The sequence below is a fragment of the Cephus cinctus genome, unplaced genomic scaffold (assembly GCF_000341935.2).
Source record: "Cephus cinctus unplaced genomic scaffold, Ccin1 Ccin1_scaffold0457, whole genome shotgun sequence".
NCBI classification, from domain to species: Eukaryota; Metazoa; Arthropoda; class Insecta; order Hymenoptera; family Cephidae; genus Cephus; species Cephus cinctus.
In genome coordinates, this window is record NW_014333134.1 from 74,242 (window position 1) to 94,737 (window position 20,496).

The window sequence follows — 20,496 nt, forward strand, 5'->3', positions numbered from 1 at the left end:
TTTACTGATTGGTTATCAATCCCTTTTCCTTATAAGCAGTCATAAATTACAGTTTGTTACTATTTACCGTTAACACGAGTTTTCTAAAGCCCGCATTTAGAACTCGCTTTTAGTACTAATAGCACGCATTTAAATTATTTGTTAGTGACTTTCCACTAAAAGTGACTCTGTTAGTGACTTTAAGAGCGAAGCCTGAATACGGGCTTACGTATAGATCATTCCATCAGTAATAAAACATCGGGAAAGACATTGGCGATAAAATAAAAATTGTTCCAACCCATTGAGGTAGACATATGACTACTATTTTTAAAGACATTTAGTTTCGTATATCTAATTAACATAATTGTACCATAATTGTACCCATTGATATAATCAATGGTCCATCGAAAAGATAAGCTCGAATTAATGGAGTTTTTGCGCGCACAAGATTCCATTTTTAATGGAGATGTATATATTTATATATAAATATACGCCAGCATATACATGTCAAAAATATTTGTGTGGAATGCATCGGCTGGAATTCGTTCCACGAAGGTACTTGTGAATGAAACATTAATTACTATTAAAAGAGTGTTATACTGGACTGAAGTAATTTTAGATACGGCAATAATAGAATCATGTAAAGACATTGCGCATGCGTATTTTGACAGTACATAAATAAATTGTACGCACGTCAATAGACGCACTATGGGTGACTGTGACGCACACGTATACTGATTAGTTGACGTAATTCAATTTGTGCTAATTATGTGTAACTGGCATTCCGCTGGACCACGACGGATGCCTGCTTCTATTAATCTAACTTTCACGCAATTAAATGCTCCGGGATGAACCCGAAATTACTTCTAAGTTGTTCTAGGAAAACAAAGGTCAGGATAGTATGCGGTGCTAGCCGAACAAATGCAGGAACATAACCCTGAAACATAACCGATAATGACATGAAAGTACTTTGTGGGTAGTGTCATATTGTGAATTAACATACCTTAAAGAATCCTAATGGTCCTAACTTGGCTGTGTACATGACAAGATGCATCATACTCTGTTGATAAATAAAAATCCATTGAATATTTTGTGCATTGAATATTTTGACGTTTGTCTTAATTTACCTTGAACTCGCCCGGTTTGGCATTCATAGCTCGGGTCTTTAACACGTCCAGAGGTTGTGTCAAAGTCGTTGCTACTGCACCCTGATAAAACAAATTAAAATTCTTGTATTTTTACTGAAATTATGACAGTATTCAAATACTAAGCGTGTCTATAAACTCACAGCAGATAAACTGGACAGAAAATGAGTAGTAGGGTTATCTTGAAACATGCCGGTCTGTAGTAATATTATTTTGATCTGATCATAAAAGCTGAGTTGTCCTATAGTCATGAGAGTTGCCCTGCTGGTGGCTGTCGAGCAACCATTAAAAAGTCTAATAAATCCTTCCTCTTTCCAAACTCGCAATAAACCATCCAGTGCATGCTTATAACTGTACAATCACATAAAATATTTAGTATAATTCCTAGTAATAATATGGAGAATAAGTATCATATCTTTTCATACTTCCGCCTGAGGTTTGGTGAGAGCTTTACATCATTTTGCATACGCACATTAATCAGATCGGCCGGTGTGCCCACGACACCGCCAGCGGCACCAGACAGACCAGCTAGTAATAATTTCTTATAAAATGGCAGAGGCGAGCCAGATGTTTCCAATGTTTGTTTTCCCACCTAATCAATGTGCAAAGAGAAGTGACCTTCATGTATTGAGTTATATGTTAAGTAATATATAACTTATGGAACAAACTGAAACTTTGGATTTGACCATATATCATGCATGTCTTATTTACCTCATAAAAACCGAATCGAGTTGTGGAATATGTCAGTTGACGTAGTAGAGAAGCAGTGAGTCCACTGTAAAGTGCCAGAACTCCTTGTTTCTTAATTATATGCAGTGTAAGTTTACTTATCGAAGTCTTTCCTTCCTGTTGGGTTTGGAGATGCACCTGGATAATGGAATTATATACATATCATTCAAAATATTTGATATCCTTAAGAAAAGGTCCTTGAGTAATACATTCAAAAGATAAAAAAAATGTATGTAATATTGAAACTCTATGAACATAGCTGGTCCCCTTTTAGATTATATAATACAAATTACATAAATCATGCTGCGAGAGGAGTGTATTTCAATAATTCTATTTATAAAACCAAGTTCGTGGTTTTGGAATAGTGGGGTTCTAACTTATTTGGAGCTCACAGACAGACTTTCATGATTAAGAGATAAATTCAAGTTAGAGGCATTTTAAATAAATCAATGACTTTAAATTTCAACATGTATCTAATATATTAATAACTTTATTAGGTAGGCACTAAAACCTATATGAATAATACCAATATTTTTAAGATTTTTAAACTATTACCTTTAGCAAATCTAAAGGATGCGTAATGCAGGCAGCTCCTGCAGAAGCCAGGCCTCCGAAATACCAGCGGGAAAGTTTCTTACTGGTTTCAGTCATTGTTTTTTTCCTTGAAATTCCTTAACAATTGTTATACTGAGTCTATTGGAATAAAACGAATTACTTATCATGTCCTTATGATATCACATATTAATTACATTTATATTAACAATGTGTAACTTATGGAACAGTGAACAATGAAACGGGGCAAAATGTTCCATTTCTACAAGTCATCTTGGTTTCAAGATACAAAAATTGAAAGGCTTGTGAAAAATGTTTATAATACAACTGACACCACTGTTAGTATGTTCTTTTCAATAAACATAAGCTGAACGTCCTTGATTAATGAAAATTAGTATCATACTGAAAATTGCAACAGTTGAACAGCATTAAAGACTCATAGTTACAAATTTATCTTACTGATCAAAGCTTCTGTTAATTACCACAACGTGAATGACAATAAGTACTGTTAAGTAATTGATTAAACTAATACTTTACGCTCATTATCAGTATTACCTGATAATTAAATTGAATTGGTTGATGATGCTAGCAGCAGGACGTAGGGGTAGCCTAGTGTACGCAGAACGTCAAAACGAGTTGAGTCCAAGGCTTTACAGAGAGGACTGGCTGATTGACACCTTCTACAAAAGTTAAAAGCTAACGGCTGTGAAATTTTATCTAGCCATCACCGGTTGTCCACCCCACCTCACCAAATCACTACTTCTACCAGGTCGTCGGCAGTCGTCGGATCTTCTACATGGATGTATACGGAACACTCACACACCACTTAACTTGCTTACCAAGCCACAAGTCTATTATCAGCTGATGGCCACGTGTTCTTAGCTGTCTACTATCACTATGTTCGTTCTTGTTACCTACACTTTCTGCACTTTTCAAAAAGGACAAGTTCTCATTGGTTACTTTAAAATATCATCCAATAAAAATTTGCACTTTTTGTAAAGTGCAGAAAGTATAGGTAGACAACGAGAACAAACCTATAAGTATATCGGCGGTTTCGTACCTAAGGTCTGACTCGGAAATTATAAATGGATAAATGCGGGAAAAACGTCATGTTCTTTAATCAAACAGTTTTAATCATAAGCCCGCACTTCTTTGAGTTTAATAAAAGATATAAATAAATTTAAATATAGCAATTTTTCTTGTTTAATTTATTTGTCAGTATAAGAGTAAATTCATGAAGTGGTGATCATGTAAAAATCAAAGGTGTAATTATAGGTATAGCCTCAATTATGGGACCTTAGATGATCAATATGAATGCATTAATTAATTTATTTATTAGTGATGATTATAATTATGATTTTTATTTTAGATCTCCAGGGTGACTGTTATTTAGAGAATAAAAAATTATCATGTAATATCATTGGTTCAGTATGGATTTCAGTACAAGAAAGATATGAATTAAATTACAAATTCAAAAGTAAATTCATGAAGTCTATTGTTGATCATGTAATATAAGAGTCTAATTACTACAATATTTTATATATTGTTTTTAGATCACAAATGTAATTATTTGTCACATAAATAGAGAAATTGTCCTGTCTCCCTCAAACATTGGAACAATCATTCTAAAGACACTGAAACAATATTTTCCAAAAACACAAGGATTGATATATTATCAAGATGAACAGAAATATGGTATAATTATCAATGAAGAGAATCTAATTTTGAATCAGAAAATCAAATATATGAAGTTCATATAAACAATACAAATACTTTAATTCAAAAAGAATTGAAGAAAGAAACATGCATCAAGGAAATAATTTCTTTGCAATGTGATAGCTCCACTAAATCTTTATGCTTCTCTTTCACAGCCTCATGTCCTTCTAAGTCCTCATCTGAGGTAAACAAGATTAGCAATATTAAATTTTATTTAGTACTTTTTATTTATAAATCTCATTTTATTTTTACAGTGTTATTTGCTGATTGCAAATTCGTCCAAATTACCCAAACATCGAATACTACATGTTGACTGGTTACACAAAATATCAGAAAGATGTTATAGTCAAATGAAGAAGCAAACTGGTGGAATAAAGGAGCTCAAATTGAATCCTACTGTTGAATACTATCTCCAGTTATCATTAAATTAACAAACAATGAGTTCTTGAGCGAAAAAGGACAAACTGACATGATTTTAAAATCAACAGTCAGACTAGGTTTCTTCAATGGAACTATTATTGAAAAGTTAGAGATTGATGGAACTTTATGTGACTTATGGAAATATTGTCGTCATCATAATACAGTGGAGACTCGATTATCCGGACCTCAGTTATACGGATTCGTGATTATCCGGATTGCCAACTGCGAGCAAATATCTTTGTAATCTAGTCCGTGCGTGCACGGGTATGTTGCGCTGGCTCTACCCGCCCGCGCCCCATGCGATCTCTTCTTCGCCCTGTTTCATTATTGTTTTAGCTAGACAGTTTCCCTAGAAAAATACCATATGACAACGTAACTAAAAGAAAACTATGCGCGGGCGACGTAGGTTATCTTTCTAGAGTTAATACAGAAACCGTAATACAAAAACCGCTTTTCTTCATATATTCAATTATCCGGATTTTCGATTATCCGAATCTACTAATAACTAAGCTAGATAAAAAAGGAATATGCGACGAACTATTTTCTAACATATCGAATGTTTTTATTAAAGAACATGATTCATACGACGACGGATATGACAGAAGTAAAACAATATTGAACGACGAAATATTATTAGCTTCGACGAAAATTTGAAAAAAAAGTTCTCGTTTCCAGCAATGAAAGATCTAGTTATACCCGCTCATTTGATTCCATATGATATTGACAAATTAAATAGAATGTCGTATGGAAAATTTGGTTGTGGCATTATATTATCATATACTGATGCTTGTAATTCAACATTTACTTGGTACAAAAATAATGAAATTTACAAAGAGGCCAAATTTTTGTTTTATATTTATATTTATCTCTGCGCTAACGACTAGAATCCCTCTAGTCAGAGTCCGGCCAACACCCGGAAGGGACGCCATGTTTAGGGCTCGTTTGGCGCCGCCATGATATTGCGTGAGACTGAGTCGAGTCTCGCGCACGATCTTGTATACAGGTCTGGGCACTTCCCTATCCTGACCACGTCGTAGATCGTAACCGCAACGTGGACAATTTTGTCCGCAAGCGCTAGTGTCGAAAATGCCAGCGCATGCGCATCCGTAAATTTACTGCAACCTCTTATCTCTGATTTAAAAGGAAAGTTACACAAAAAACCGATGCGATGCCAATTAAATAAAATTTAACAATCTAATTTTAAAGTTAGACAAATAAAGAATTGATGATTTAAAAAACTGAAGTTAAATGGACCGATTCACCTAAAAGTCATGAAAATGAAATGATGTTATAATTGCGTATATACTGAAAACTTTTAACTTGATGAAAATACCTCTGGACAAGTACAAAAAGTGAAATATCTGTACAAGTAGAATTTTTTTCGTAGCTAAGTTCAATAGTATAAATATTTTCTCTTTTTTATACTTGTTGAGTTTATGTAACTTTTTTAATGAATTTACTTGTAACTCCTGTGAGATTTTCAAATGCAAATTCCTACCATTGTGATTCAAGCAGGCACGATGGACTTTTTGGTCATTCTTGCTTCTTTCAATTCCAATCACGGTATACAGGGTGTTCGTTATGAAACGCACTGTAGTACCACTGTTACATTCCTTTTCAAATTCTAATGAATACGTGCATTTTAATTTTTTATTTCATATATCAAAATTTCGAGATAATGAAGGTTGAAGTTGCAGTAATGCGACCAATCAGAACGTGTTTAAACGGAGCGTAGATGACGTCGCAAGCCAGCCTGCAAGGCCTGCTTACACTAGGCCAATAACACTAAGAGTATCGTCGTTGTGTCCCTGTTTATCTGCATGTAATTGAGTAAGATACAAGAGACGATACTCTTAGTGTTATTAGCCTACTGTAAGCTGGCCTTGCGGGCTGGCTCTGGACGTCATCTACGCTCCGTTTAAACACGTTCTCATTGGTCGCATTACTGAAACTTCAACCTTGATTATCTCGAAATTTTGATATATGAAATAAAAAATGAAAATACATGTATTCTTTAGAATTTGACAAGGATGGCAACGATGTTACAACAGTGCATTTCATAACGAACACCCTGTATATTACACATTACGAACAAAGCTGCAGGTCACGTATTCAAAAAAAAGATAACTGGGCACGCGTAGTAGTACCATGTGATCGTATTTTCGACACTAACGCCTCTTGCGGTAGATCCATCTTAAGGTTACGCGTTTTTCGCCTACGTGCCCAGACCTGTATACAAGATCGTGGACTCTGCCGGGCTTCCGTATAAACTAGACTGCGATCAACTGCGACCGACCGATGATAGTAGTTTACACGTGATAATTTGAGAAATTCTTTATATATGCGATACATCTTTTTTGAAAAATTGAGTCGGTGCTTTGTCTGAAAGAAGATAGTAATTTGTAGAATTCACTGGAGCAGTGTTCATTTAAAGTAATATAGTAAATTTGAATTACTGCATGTTTTTCTAGGTTATTCTGTCAGTGTCACCAAATAAATAGTCTATCGTTTTTAAAATGTTCATTGAAATATAGTGTTCTAGATATAATCAATTTAAAATGACCATTTTCGTGTATTTTTTTATAATTAAATATTTACCCTGTGGAATCGCTTGTAGTAGTAAAATGCTTTATCGTTTCAGAATCCTTTATCATGACTGATTCAGTTTGCAGTGCCCTTGGAATTGATAGGGTTGACATGTGTGGAAAGATGATTTTGATCGAGGAGCAACATGGCAGCGATGCCAATTTCATAGTAAATTCAGTGCTATCTGGAGCTTTGGAAAAAGGACATGGAATATGTCTTGTACTCTTTCACAATACATTCGGCCATTATCACAATGTAGGAATGAAGATGGGTTACAACTTAAATGTATTAAAAGAAAGGGGACAGGTGACGGTTGTTGAACCTATGAAGATAGCTGCTACCAATGTAGAAGATTTGGGTCATGATTCAGTGGATGCAGCCAATGTGGATCTGAGTTCTCCTCAACAAAAGTCAATCGATGATACTGGATTTCCTGACATCATGAAACTGGATAAAACTCTTGTACGCCAGCTATACACACCATTAAAAAATAAATGTTATGAAATGTTGCAATCTAGAGATTCTATTGTCATAATCATTGATGATCTGAGTCATATGTTTGATATGAGATTAAGTCTGAGGGATGTGTGGTATTATGTGAGGTATTTGTGGTCTTTAATGCAATTCGAACCAACAATTTCTGTCTGCATCATGACCCATACCTACAAAGCTGATCCTGACAGCTGCCAACCTGACATGATAGCTATTGGTATAAAACACATGGCTGATCTAATTGTTACAGTGAAATCATTAAGTACAGGTCATGCTAGTGACATATCTGGAAAAATGAATGTACGTTGGAAGATAAGCTCTATTAGAAGAAAATATCATTGGGCTGAAAAAACGACTTACTTGTACAAATTAATGGACCGTCAAATAAAACTTTTTGCCCCTGGTGGTGCTAACCTTTCGTAAAATTAACTTTGAGCACTGCCTAGATTATTCATGTCCAAAATGTTTGTCATTGATCACGCACAAAGAAAAAGTTATGTTCTTTATTGCCTTTAATAGAAAAGTATCATTTATCGTAACGTTTGCTTCAAGCCAACGGTAAACAATTCTTTTTCTTCTTAATATATTCTGTAAATCGCATAAAAGTGTATAATACAATTATCAATAGGAGATGGGGAAATTAGTAACTAGAGTATAAAAATGTCAGTGATGTCTGGTGTGGTTGTTACTGCCAAAAGTATTTAACAAGTTATTAATTAATTAATTCTAATTCGCCAGTATATCGAATTTCAAACTCGAAATTTGTATGATCCAGCGAACCATTATTTTCAATGATTATAATTTTACTACAAAAAGAACAGGCGTCAGCAATATTATATTTATTTGTCATACTTTTATGTATTTATTAAAATATAATGTTTTTTAATATAAATAGGTATGTTGTTTTATTTTAATATCAAATTATGGGCATATTTCACAATTTACTAAAAGTACTGTAAATCTTTTCGTCCATTTTTTTTGTTGTGTATTTGACAAAAACGTAACGATGACTGCAACACTCGCAATGAGTTTAGAAACATATTATCAATGCTAAGTAGTCCAACTCGTTAAAATCCAGGAATGGCGAACGAAATGAATCAAATAACTTGATGTGAAAATTCGAATTTTACTGTTAAATTCTCAAAATGGGAAATAAACTGATTATCATCTCGTCCCAGAATCATCGATCTGTAAACTACTATAAGCTCACCTCCGACGAGCAAGCTCTTCTTAGAAAAGTCTGGTGTGGCGTGGAAAACAATCCTCAGTTCCATGGAAGTTCCTTCTTTCTGGAGTACGCATAAAAGTCCGGCCACGGGATGCCGCCATTTCTTAAGTCCTCCACGAGTCCAAGGATTTCCTGAGTTTCAGATTCTGCAAGCTCCATCCTCAATACACCAAGTATTTTACGACAATGCCTCAGATCCCAATAAATTTCGATGGTCGAAATGTCGCGAAGTTTACAGTTATCATGGAGACAATAGGCTACTTGATATTGGATTATCACAGCAAGCCAAAGCAATTGGATCAGCTAGTTGGATACGTAGCAATGGTGCATAAGGATATGGGTCTTCGTCGTCAAGATATGTTGGTAGGTTTTTGTAATTGTTATATCTTTTAATTATTTAATTTTTCATATCCACATTATTCGTACTTGCGTTTTTTTATTAAGAATTTTGGATCATATCTGATTCAATACCTATGCAAGGCATTTCCGTTATCAATGAACGATGCGTGTCTCGACGTATTTAGTAAATATTTTAACAGTATTCTGATGGAAATGGCATTAAAAATGGAGGAATTCCTCAAAGATGATAGGTTAAATGCATCAGACGACGAAAAAGGTGACAATAAAACTATTGACAATGCACATCCAAAAGAAAACGTAAAGGGGGCGGTTTCAATGTTTTCAGCAGCAATGGCCACCACATCCGAAAATCCAGATATTCTGGACGCCGGAAAAAAAGGAAATGAAAGAGAAACAATAAGAACGAGCCGAAAGAGAGGTCCTACATTACGAATGGTAATAAAAATGTATATTTATAATGTGTTGGGTTTATCCGTACAGCACAATGATCCTAAGAAACTCCTTAGAACGTCTTATAAGACGTTCACAGACTGTATACAGACGTAGACTTCCTGTGGATGTTCAACGAACATTGGATGTTGTGTGGGTTGTTTTATTAATATTTTGTTTTCCTAGCTGTGTGGCCATTGGTCGACCTGTAGAAACAATTTAGTATACGGTCAAAGTTTACACTATTGGAAGGACAGAAAGAAAGAATGGGACAACCGGTTAAAACAATGGAACTTTTTAAGTACATCAAATTATACAAATCCGAAGATTCAAATTTCAACGAGCGAAGACGAAGAAACTTCAGCTTATAAATCAAAGACAGAGGATGAAACTGCGTCCGAAGTGGCGGACATGCGTATTTCACCACCAAAAATATGGCAATTGACAGTTGCGGAAAGTCAAGTAACTCCATTAAAATTGGTCCATGTCTTAGCTACAAAAGCGCAAAATATTTCTTTTAATAAATATTTAATGCTTTGACAACTGCGTCTATTTTGTAGGATACTCAGGAGGCGAAAGATGAATTAAAAGAACTTTTAATGGAACAGAAAATTGAACAAACGGAATCGATTAATGTGTCCCACATTATTAGTAGCAAGTCGATACGAAATTCAGACATAATAAAGCTAAGTTCAGTGCCCGAAGACGTAAATGAAATCCTCGAAGAGAGTTCGACGCCGCGAGAACGACGTCGTGCTCGCAGTTACCTAGGAAATAATATTCGCTATCGCAATACCCCTCCAAGTTTGGAATTTCATAATGTAAAAAAGAACATCTCCGTCAAGTCTCAAAAACCAGAGGATCCTCAACAGAATGAAAAGGTTATGGATTCGCCGTCGACGGCGCAGGTGTCGGTACAATCAGCTCGTCAAAGACGTCGCGAAAGTCGTGAACCATCGTTACCTTGAAACTGACTTTATTATTCGCTCTCTCGCCGAATATCGGTATTTACAGAGGACACTTATCAATTCTGTAAATAAGCGTGTATCCAGTATCTATTGCATGTCCTCACAAGCTTCACCCATACTAGAAGTAGACTTTCTGCGCTACAATCATTTTGGGGTTACGTGTTTCTCTTTTTTTATTTATTTATTACTCGTCCTGAATTAAAAAATGATGATTCAGGTATTATTGGCATCAAAATGTCTACCGGATGACATATTGCCATCGCTTGATATACGTCGAAGGATTTTGTTTCGCCTAAAACAATAACATTTTTGTCGTCACATATAATATAATAATAAAGAATTGCGTCATTATCGCGATACTTGCGGTATCTTTCTAGTAACGGCCGATATAGGTGGGAATAAAACTGCGGGAGAGACTAGTGGATGTACGGCGGGACCCATTACTTGTTCTACGTCTGCCGGTTCCGGGATCGGCGGTAGAGGCGATTGTTCCCAATCCGATTCTGTGGAACTGTCCGATCGAATCAATAACTCATCGATCTACCTAAGCAGATCTTTTAGTATTTTAAATATCTACTAAGACTGGCATTTAACTTTGCTACTTATTCTATACAAGTTATCCGTGGCTAGAGATATCTTATATATTATCTTACCTACTTGTCATCCTAAAATCATTAGTGAGATTTTCATAAGGAAATCTACTGGAAATAGGTGGCAGCTTCCTGATAAAACCAGAACCGGAGGAGTAGTTATAGCCTGAACTTGATACATCAATTAAATTACTATCTGTATAAGCAGCCGCATGAATTTCTCTCTGATACATGGAGTATAGATCTTGTAAGTCCGCCGGAAGTATTATTCGCCCATCTAGTGATGTCATTGCGAATTAAATGTCTAAAAATTACGTAATTGAACGATTATATTTACCTTCCATTAATTGTCTTTGTCTAGTGATAATTTCGTCAGATATCTGACGCTGTCTGTCATAACGAAGTATCAGAAGTTCACGACGCCTGAGTTCATGCTGTTTAACAAGACGTTCGCTCTGCAGCATCATCTTATCTGCTTCGAGTTCATGGACCCGCAGCATCAATGCTAGTAACTCACGCTCCTCGTCCGAGTTTATACGCGAAGGTAATTCCTTTAATATTTATTTAAATCATTATATTTATTATTTGAACTGTATCATTTGACTTACATCCTCAAGAGCAGCACTACGTTGTCGGCATGCCTCTAATTCACGTTCCGCACTAGCTCTTAACTCTGTGTATCTTTCTTGCTCCCGGTTGATCTCCGCAAGCTCAGCCCAAGCTTGCTGCATCGCTGCGTCTTCCTCGACCTCGTCTATGAGATCTGTGTTTTGTTTATTAAAGAGTAAATGTGGATTTTCTAAGGTTGCGCTATGCCGCTCCTTACCTCTATCGTCAAACTCCTCTACGTTCTCTGTTCCGGGACGTCGCCCCATAGACTCACGACTTCCTTTATACAGTTTATTATTACTTGATTCCCATTGGGATATGATAGAGTGTTGTTGCTCGGCAGCCATGTTCAGTCCCAGCAGATGACTGTCCAATTCCATAAGTTTCCGTCTGTCGAGAAGTATTTAAGTACATAGTTAGCAAATTTCGATTCTTGGGTCTTAAGATCTTTGGCTCACCTCAGCCTCATCTGTTCTCTGAAAGTAGAGACGATCTTCTCGCGCAAGCTCTTCAGATTGCTACTTCCATCAGCGAAGGTTTCAGTAAAAGGAGGACGCTCATCTGTCATTTTATTGCGCAACCTCGAAATTTCATTCTTCAGATCACTTATTATGTTTCTATATTGGGAAACATGATAATTCACATCGAAAACGTTCCTCTCGACCTTATTTGAGATCTTGTTCGCCCGATCGGCGTAAATCAAGGTATTCCTACTCTCATCCTTATGGACACCAGCTGGGGATACATGCGCGATCATCACTGTGCGACAATTTCCACTGAGTGCTTCTTTCAGGAGTCTAGTGAGTTTTGAATCCCGGTAATTAACATATCTTGCACCTGCTGAAAGTGCGTTTATGCAATTTCCAAGTGCCAACAGTGATCTATTAATATGAGCTCCTTCTTGAAGTCGCTTCCCGTGGTTCTAGGAGGGATGAAAATTGATAAAAAAACAAAGAACGAATAGCATTGATCCAGATGATAATTTTGCTACGATCCAATGGATACCTTGGTCTGCTTTGCTCGTTCAGAACCAGCAAGGTCGATCATGAAGAGTCTTGCACGTTTGAGTCTAGTGCGCATGCGTTCACCTTCTTGCATCTGTTCCGACTGTTTTACCGTCACGCTAAGAAGAGCATGACTCCTGGATGACGTTTTGTTCGCAGCAGTAGGTTCGACTGTCCTGGCTTTATTACCCTTGTGCAGAAGCTGCATCACCTATATATTTATCAAAACAAGATATATCGTAAGCATAGTAATACTCATGTGGATTTTACTTTTTTACCTCCTCGGTAGAGTTGGTCGAGAACTCAGTTAGACCTATGACCTGGATATTCCTACCACGCGCATCATCCCGCAGCTCAAGGTACCCAGTGCTTGGATTTAGTAGGTCACGAATGTTTTCATTATAGATTTCCATGTAGGACATGGTCACCTGAGACAAGGGTGCAAATAGGCAGAAAGTTTCATTTCTAAGAATACTATACTGCTTTACCCTTTAAGGACTCACCGTGAATTCTACATTCTCGGGAAGTTCACCAGCTGCTAAGAATATATCATTAAGCGCCCGCACCATGATGCCTGGCTCCGTGGGACTTCCGACCATCGTATGCGTCTTCCCTGCACCGGTAGCACCGTATGCGAATACCGTGGCATTGTAGCCATGAAGCACATCCTGAATTAGAGGCTTTGTCGTGCCCTCATAAACAGCCTCCTGAACGCGTACATGAGCTTGTATTAAAATCTAATCCGATGCCTATGTTTCATTTATTCGTCATACAGAAAAAAAACAACGTATCAAATACGACGACTGAAGCTACAAGAAATCGATACCTAAAGCGTACAAAATATCTTTCTACTTTCGTTGGATTCAATATTATTTAGTTCCCTAGTAATCGGTTATTGATCTACTGTTTTTTTGTACATTCTTTTCTATGGTCAGCTATTCTGTATTTACTGCTTACGAATTCATGTTGTCAACATATGTACCTGCGTTGAATCTTCACCGAAAACAATGTCATACAGATACTGCTTAGGGATACCACGTTTCTGCCTCAGGATATCTCCCTTCTCGGTATCAGCATCCTCCAGGAGTACTATCTGAAGATTATTCAAATAGTAAGGCTAACATATTTGAAGGATGAGACTGATTGTGAGTTCACAGTATTAACAATTAGGTGAAGGTCTACCTTATTACTAACAGCATGTAAAGCTCTATTGGGAGATTCATCTGGAACAAGTGGCCTGATTCGGACTGCTACCTGAAATTACATTTAATCCAAATGTCAAAGATTACCCTCGTTAGGAATGCACCAGGCACTTAAAACACTGAAAATTTTAATAGAATGTTTAATACGATTCATTGGGACAATTAATTTGTCGCCCTAGTCGTTGACTAATTGCATTCGTATTGCACAAGCTTTATGAAAGATGGCAATGGAAAATCTATATTAAAAAACTTTCTTGCAAATCGATATCTACAAACATCCAAAGGTCCAACATTTTTCACCGATACCGACCAGCTAAACTACGGTTGACGAACTATAAACGGAACCACTGGTAATGATTAACTGTCAACATTTCCAAAGACTTGAAACAGCTACGCATTTATTATGTCACGTAATGTGTTGTACGACCACCTGGCTCAGTCACCCTCAATATATCATTAAAGGTCCTCAGGGTGACCGAACGACCTCAAAGTATTGAGAACTTTTGTATTCTGTAAGTACAACGACCTCTTGTTCATTAATTTTTTTCAGGATAAACGATACAAAAGAAATCATTAATACAAAACGTGAGTCTATACTCATCAGTATATATCTTCAGTTAGAGCAGTAATATTCTGATGAAGAATTAAAAAAATTTCTACAGGGTGGTTACCTTAAACCCACGACATTCTTTTCTTGACTTACCATTAATTTCTCCTCGATAGGTCGTGAAACTCTATCATCGAGTTCATTGCTATTGGTACTACTGCCACTTCCGCTACTGTACTGCGTCATTTTTCACCGGTGAAGTGTGACCTGACACTACCCGAGGTTGACACGTGGAAGTTAAGAGATATTTCCCAAAATGATTTTAACTGTCAGACCTCCTAGGAAATTTCCACAACTTCATTGGCGAACTTTGAGCAATGATCTAAACCAAGTACTTCCGTGCAATCAACCTATTTCTAATCTATTTTTATACACGTCTTTCAATAGTGCGAGAATATTCATTACTATGGACATTGACCCGGCAGCACCTTCTCTACTGAGCTGATTGTTCTGATTTATGTATAAATCCTACTTCTTTGATTTCAGGTCGTGCCCTGGATATCGTAAGAATGGTCGATACTAAGTCGCACTGCAGTTCAGGAGAATTTAACGACGTACACTATTTCTTCTCCAAATATTTCACCACGTCAAACCAACCTCGAATCCTTCAATAATTCAGTCAACACTTTAGTCTCTATTCAATAGACTGATACGTTTTAAGCACCCTCAAACCATAATACTCTTTAATACACTCGTGGTCAGCTTTGTGCACAAGTTGACACGTGCGGCGTTAACAGCAAGTAAGCAACTGAACTGAAAGCAGGAATCATAGTGCTGAGGGTGGTAGGAGCTTTTTCTCCCTCTTTGAATGCCGCGCAAACACCCTACGCTAATCTCACATGTATTACCTGGTACCTCTAATCTATAATTAAAGCCATTCTGGGGAGCTTTCATACGTTCTCCACCTAGTTAAGTACAGTCAAGCTGTTAATGATTGCTCAAAAAAGTATAACGTGTATAACAAGAACTTAAGCATCCAACTAGGTTAGATAAATAGGCACAGTTCAGCGGTTCAAAAACTTTGTTTTTCATAAGGTTTAATACTTCTGGTGGTTAACGAAAATATGTTGAATTTACTAAATGAAAATGCATAGTATATTAGTGTAACGACTAGATTTAATTCTATTACTTATATATGTATATATTAATTCATATAGACAATGTGAACCTTGTACAATCTAGTTTCTTACAAAGAAGTCTGACTGGTCTTAAAAAGCTATGTGATGAATTAAGGCGTAGCTGCGTGTGAAATGATCGATTTTGTGCTTCGTTAAACGCAGCGGTCAAACCAGCGTAGGAACGCGGACGATCGATTTTACAGTTATGCAGGTTATCGCTAGAAATACACATTAATATGGTATTCCAGTATACATATATTATATGTACCGGGTAAATGGTCCGAGTGCACTCATTTTTCTTTTTTCTCTCCGAGCTGATTAATTTAGCTGCAGTGCAAGGTTAACTAATTATGTTAAATGAGTGGTCAATAGTTTTTGCACTAAATTTAGATTAAACTTTTGCCAAATCTAGACCTTCCAGGCGGAGTTAAAAATTGAAAATTGCGTGCACAATGAAAACCTTGAGAAACCATATCGACATTCTGGGGATGACCTTCGCCACTTCCTTCAGGTTTTTCGAATATTCATCAGCACGCAATCGCTCCACTAAACCAAGATCTGTATCATGAAACCGTCGCACGCTGTTAGGGTATCATAGTCCAGGGTCGAGTGATTTGCAATTTACCCTACACGAAGGACAATAATTCAGGGTGAGAAATTAAAAGGGATACACTTATCTTTTGCTTTCAATAATTATGAAAAGTCTTTTAGATACAAGATGCTTGATGTAAAGTGAGAAAAACGGTAGATGGTGGTATTTTTTTTAAGACATGTATGTCCAAGGTCATGAGTTTTTTTTCGAAATTAAATAATACATTTTTTCCCTATAGGTTTATAGAAAATAAATTGACTCGATCCTTGGCTTATAATGGCATTCTATTTCGTGTTATCGATCATGAGCAATTTTTTGTCAATTTATTACGCGTTCAACCTTGTGGATACCTTATTTTCCGGACCTTGTGCCTGTAGACTTATTTTATGAGGAAAGTTAAAAAATCAAATCTATAATGATACATGTCCGAGAATATGTGGTAACGTATCATTGCCGTCTGCGCTTCAGTTATGTCGTATTTAATGTAATTACGGCCATTGGCAATGAAAAAATTTCAATATTCATTGATGTTGAAGGCCAAATTTTTGACCTTCTTATATAGACTAGACATTTTTTTTAACTTTAATCAACCTTAACAGGTCAGCATTATTATTTCATTGACATTGGTTTTGATAATTCTGTAAACCTATAGCAAATCGATTCAATGTTCTAGCAGCTTGTCCGAATCCAAACTTGCACTGCAACTCACAAAATAAAGAATAAGATTCGAACGAATTGGCTTTATACGACAGTAAAGATTTCATAGACAGTTTTAGCATACGTAATAAAGTTATACGTGAATTTCTACCATCTCAATACTTTACAAGGAATGTGTCGAGAGTAATGCAAGAAAAGCTAGATCAGGAAGATATCGATTGGTTAATTTGTGCTGAAGATGCTTCTGTGAAAAATTCACCTTTAACAAGTTTACAGTTTCGTTTCAGATACATGTTTTTTTCAAAAATATTAACAATATTTGATCACAGAATGAAAATAAATACAGTAACAATGCCAATAGAATGTTTTGACAAGTTATGTGATCCATAACGCCAAGCAAAGTAAAGGGGCATTGGAAATTGAATGGAGTGCGTGACAAAACGTAATTTCTGTCTCTTGTACATAAATACTTAATTTGTAAATACGTATCATAGAACGCGTCGTACGTTAACTTATCTTGCATTCAAGTCTCGCTGTCATTGAATCCTGTCGACTTCATTCATTATTTGCTCTCTTATTTCCTTCCATTATCCATCATTTACGACTTTGAAGGAAAAAAAAAGATAACATACAGTGACAAGCGTATAACCTGTGAGAAGCTCTACACTGTAGACAATGGACATTGCTCCATAATTAGTACATGGAAGTATGTAAGGAATTCTAGTTGCAAATACCACGAATTTTTTATATAAGGTTTCTGCTCTTTTTTCTTTAGTGGTTATGTGAAATTCCAAACTTTTTTTCATCTGCTTTTACCTACTTTCCAGCTACTTTTCATTTCTACGGATTTATCTTCTGATTCTATCAAGATTCGAACTTTTCTTTAATCGTTATTTTTGCGGTTATTCCCAAATCATAACTCATTTAATTTTTATTTAGCTTGGTTTTCCCTTCTTTCTAACACTTCTAATCATTTTCCCGTAGCTGCCAGGAAAATATTGGTATATATGAACATATATGTAAGATCATGATATATAATATATATGATCATGATATATGTATATAATTATATATGATTTTACATTATCATTTTTTCTTGAGTGGATTTTTCCAAACTCTTTCTCTGAAAAATATTTTATACTTTGGTTATTTCGTACTATCGTTTTTCCTCACTTTTCTTCAACATAGAATTTTTCATATGCTATACTAAATTTTCCATTTATTTTTAATCGATCACATGCAATAATTTCAACCAGACAATACTTAATCTTTCGAACATATTAATCGTATATACTTTTCTTTGCACAAATTTTGACGCTTCACGATGATTATAAGGTTAATATGTCGACTTGTTTTACATGGTTGTAGGTATCTTACCGATCAGATAGCTCATTGCTCGTGCTAAAAGTCTACAATATGGGAGTGCCATGTCCCTAATAAGTGGTTTGTGGCTTTTCAATGTTTCACCACCATCATATAAAGGTGAATGGAATAAACTCTTTTCTTTTGTAAAAAAAAAACAACTTTTATTTGTTATATGAAATGTATAAAATGTGTATTAACTGTTGATGCTTTAAATCCAGATGAAAGACCAGTAGAGAATATTGAAAATGAGGAACGCTACGGGGAAGACTATCCTGCTGCGCTTGTCTATCCACTGTGAAATCTCCTGGGGCGTCATCGTCGTAAAATTATGTAATTTTGCTAGAGTCGGCCTACGTGAAAATGATTTTGCGGGTGGAGGTGGTGTACTATCCACAGTGATAATGCTTCCCACAGAGTCCTGTTCCTTTTCTTCCTCGACCTTGACCGACGGAATATTGATGGTACTCGGAAAGCTCTGTTATACAGAATAAAATATACCTTAATGATAGACTTAGAATAATCTTAAATGAAAATATTTTCTAAAAAGGTGAGCCAGGGTGTCGAAATAAGCATTATAAGAGGAATGACATTAGTCTTATTATAGAGGTAGTATAGACTTTAAGAAAGCGTGAATAAGATAAAAAGTTTTTTTAAACTGAGAAATGACACTTGCGTGCACGGTCAAATAATTTTGACTGGTATAATCTGTCTCTGTGGCGTTGCTATTATCGAGCGAAGACCATGAGCGCGAGCGTTCTAGCCCTGTTGTGTTCTTTTGAAATTGTTTGCGCGCCAGCCGCGGCGTCAGGGTTGACTTGAGAATGTACTTGCTGTTTACTTTTTTCAGTGGGACATTTTTTCTGCAAGAAATAATATCGGGTTGATTACAGTAAATTAGTCAGTGTCATTACTGGCTGAGCAGGTATTGACTTCAACACTTACTTCCTCCTATAGATGGTATTGACAAATGCAAACTCTACCATAGCTGAGAATAGAAATAGTGTGCATCCTAGAAACCAAATCTCACTGGCCTTTATATATGAGACTTTTGGCAATGAATTTTCGACTTTAGATGCAAGAGTCATAAAAGCCAGGATTGTATTAGTGCCTGAAATAATATCAAGTAATTGATCATTATCATTAAAGTATAATATAATAATATTAATATTATCTTAACATTTTTATATATTCTTACCCAATAAAACCCTTGGCGGACAAGCATCCATATGAAGCCAAAATGATACCCAAGATATAACAACAATCAGGATTGATGGTATATAATAGTCCATCATAAAGAAACCCATTTCACGTGAGAGTTTGAATGTAATACTGATGGAACTGAAGTTTCCGGCTGAAAGTAATATGCTATGCGTTCAATATGTGAAGTTCCAAAGAAAAATTTCCAAAGTATTCTTAAAATACAATTGAAATTTTTGTACACTCACCAAAGTGTCCGTAATGCTGTTGAGCAACCGTATATGAAACTTCAGATTTGTTAACCCAACTACTGACGAGACTATACTCTGTGAGATGTAGCTCGTCTGCAAGAATAATTGGAGTTTCATCCCAGTCAAGCTGCATATCGTGTATGTTGTATGTCCCTGCGTATAAAAAGTAAACAATTATTTAAACGGGTACAGATGCAGTAAAATTTCATTTTCCCTGTTTCACTATTCGATTTCGTTATTCGCGGATTTTGCTTTTTTTTTCAATACATCCATTTTTCTTATGAATTTCACTATTCACGGATTTTAAAATTATCTGAAATATATTTCGAGAATACAAAGTAAAAGGATCTTACGCGTAATACAGAAATCCCGCCTATGAAAACTAACATTTATAATAAGTTTTCATAATATGCTTATTATTGTTATTGACTACTTTTCCACAGGAGTCAAACGAAACTTGAAATACATTGAAGTTATATCTATAGATACAGGTATACAAGACACGTATTTCATCTTAAAATTAGATTCCCGTGTAAACTGAGCTATTTTCACAAATAAATGAGCTTGTCCAATTTCATGTGTAAATAAATTAATCGATACTGTCCTTACAGTAACTATTTCTCATAGTAATACATAAACTATTTTCAGTTGTGTACGCAGTATTTTTCCAAAACCTAATCACCCTCCCCCCCCCCCCCCC

The 20,496-nt window shown here is 35.9% G+C and overlaps 5 protein-coding genes and 1 long non-coding RNA gene across 20 annotated transcripts in view; 3 read left to right on the plus strand and 3 right to left on the minus strand.

The window, feature by feature from the left end:
• Positions 1–118: 118 nt before the first annotated feature.
• On the minus strand, positions 119–3,288 carry LOC107267811 (mitochondrial dicarboxylate carrier). Of its 6 annotated transcripts, none has more exons than XM_015739933.2 (9): positions 3,150–3,288; positions 2,961–3,085; positions 2,409–2,546; positions 1,836–1,991; positions 1,550–1,716; positions 1,268–1,475; positions 1,107–1,187; positions 983–1,039; positions 119–916 (listed from the first exon to the last, which is right to left on the minus strand). In XM_015739933.2, the coding sequence occupies exons 3-9, from the start codon at positions 2,502–2,504 to the stop codon at positions 806–808; spliced, it is 876 nt and encodes a 291-aa protein (XP_015595419.1). In that variant the 5' UTR covers positions 2,505–2,546; positions 2,961–3,085; positions 3,150–3,288; the 3' UTR covers positions 119–805. The 6 variants fall into 6 exon arrangements, with proteins under 6 accessions (XP_015595419.1, XP_024940845.1, XP_015595420.1 ...); XM_025085077.1 differs by having other exon boundaries at positions 2,938–3,085; positions 3,150–3,283; XM_015739934.2 differs by having other exon boundaries at positions 3,155–3,226.
• A 155-nt stretch (positions 3,289–3,443) lies between these two features.
• Positions 3,444–4,512, plus strand: LOC107267815. 2 transcript variants are annotated; one of them, XR_003059712.1, is made up of 4 exons: positions 3,444–3,680; positions 3,775–3,882; positions 3,959–4,305; positions 4,376–4,512. It is a non-coding gene; the product is annotated as an uncharacterized LOC107267815 (long non-coding RNA). The 2 variants fall into 2 exon arrangements; XR_003059711.1 differs by having other exon boundaries at positions 3,775–4,305.
• Positions 4,513–6,716: 2,204 nt separating this feature from the next.
• On the plus strand, positions 6,717–8,442 carry LOC107267848 (elongator complex protein 6). Its single transcript, XM_015740004.2, has 2 exons — positions 6,717–6,974; positions 7,183–8,442. The coding sequence occupies exon 2, from the start codon at positions 7,194–7,196 to the stop codon at positions 8,040–8,042; it is 849 nt and encodes a 282-aa protein (XP_015595490.1). The 5' UTR covers positions 6,717–6,974; positions 7,183–7,193; the 3' UTR covers positions 8,043–8,442.
• Positions 8,443–8,508: 66 nt separating this feature from the next.
• LOC107267726 lies at positions 8,509–10,705 on the plus strand. 3 transcript variants are annotated; one of them, XM_025085066.1, is made up of 6 exons: positions 8,509–8,913; positions 8,991–9,210; positions 9,292–9,463; positions 9,533–9,642; positions 9,823–10,098; positions 10,197–10,705. In XM_025085066.1, exons 1-6 carry the CDS (start codon positions 8,765–8,767, stop codon positions 10,602–10,604), a joined length of 1,335 nt encoding a protein of 444 aa, XP_024940834.1. In that variant the 5' UTR covers positions 8,509–8,764; the 3' UTR covers positions 10,605–10,705. The 3 variants fall into 3 exon arrangements, with proteins under 3 accessions (XP_024940834.1, XP_015595236.2, XP_024940835.1); XM_025085067.1 differs by having other exon boundaries at positions 8,512–8,913; positions 9,536–9,642; XM_015739750.2 differs by having other exon boundaries at positions 9,292–9,642.
• Positions 10,596–15,377, minus strand: LOC107267847 (kinesin-like protein KIF19). 5 transcript variants are annotated; one of them, XM_015740000.2, is made up of 13 exons: positions 14,713–15,376; positions 13,990–14,061; positions 13,790–13,900; positions 13,311–13,514; positions 13,086–13,235; positions 12,809–13,018; positions 12,262–12,725; positions 12,021–12,193; positions 11,803–11,957; positions 11,532–11,745; positions 11,258–11,471; positions 10,969–11,115; positions 10,596–10,896 (listed from the first exon to the last, which is right to left on the minus strand). In XM_015740000.2, exons 1-13 carry the CDS (start codon positions 14,800–14,802, stop codon positions 10,818–10,820), a joined length of 2,283 nt encoding a protein of 760 aa, XP_015595486.1. In that variant the 5' UTR covers positions 14,803–15,376; the 3' UTR covers positions 10,596–10,817. The 5 variants fall into 5 exon arrangements, 4 of the variants coding, with proteins under 4 accessions (XP_015595486.1, XP_024940818.1, XP_015595487.1 ...); XR_003059682.1 differs by having other exon boundaries at positions 10,629–10,896; positions 11,262–11,471; positions 14,713–15,377; XM_025085050.1 differs by having other exon boundaries at positions 10,629–10,896; positions 11,803–11,948; positions 14,713–15,377.
• Positions 15,378–18,498: 3,121 nt separating this feature from the next.
• Positions 18,499–20,496, minus strand: part of LOC107267850 (glycine receptor subunit alphaZ1) — a 5,295-nt gene continuing 3,297 nt past the window's right edge. For 2 of the 3 annotated variants that reach the window (XM_025085063.1, XM_015740008.2), the window contains exons 5-9: positions 19,794–19,949; positions 19,544–19,699; positions 19,291–19,456; positions 19,022–19,208; positions 18,557–18,823 (exon numbers count right to left, since the gene is read on the minus strand). In XM_025085063.1, the coding sequence (XP_024940831.1) occupies positions 18,557–18,823; positions 19,022–19,208; positions 19,291–19,456; positions 19,544–19,699; positions 19,794–19,949 (932 nt within the window). Of the gene's footprint in view, positions 18,824–19,021; positions 19,209–19,290; positions 19,457–19,543; positions 19,700–19,793; positions 19,950–20,496 lie in introns of all 3 variants that reach the window. The other variant, XM_015740007.2, reaches the window with a different exon arrangement.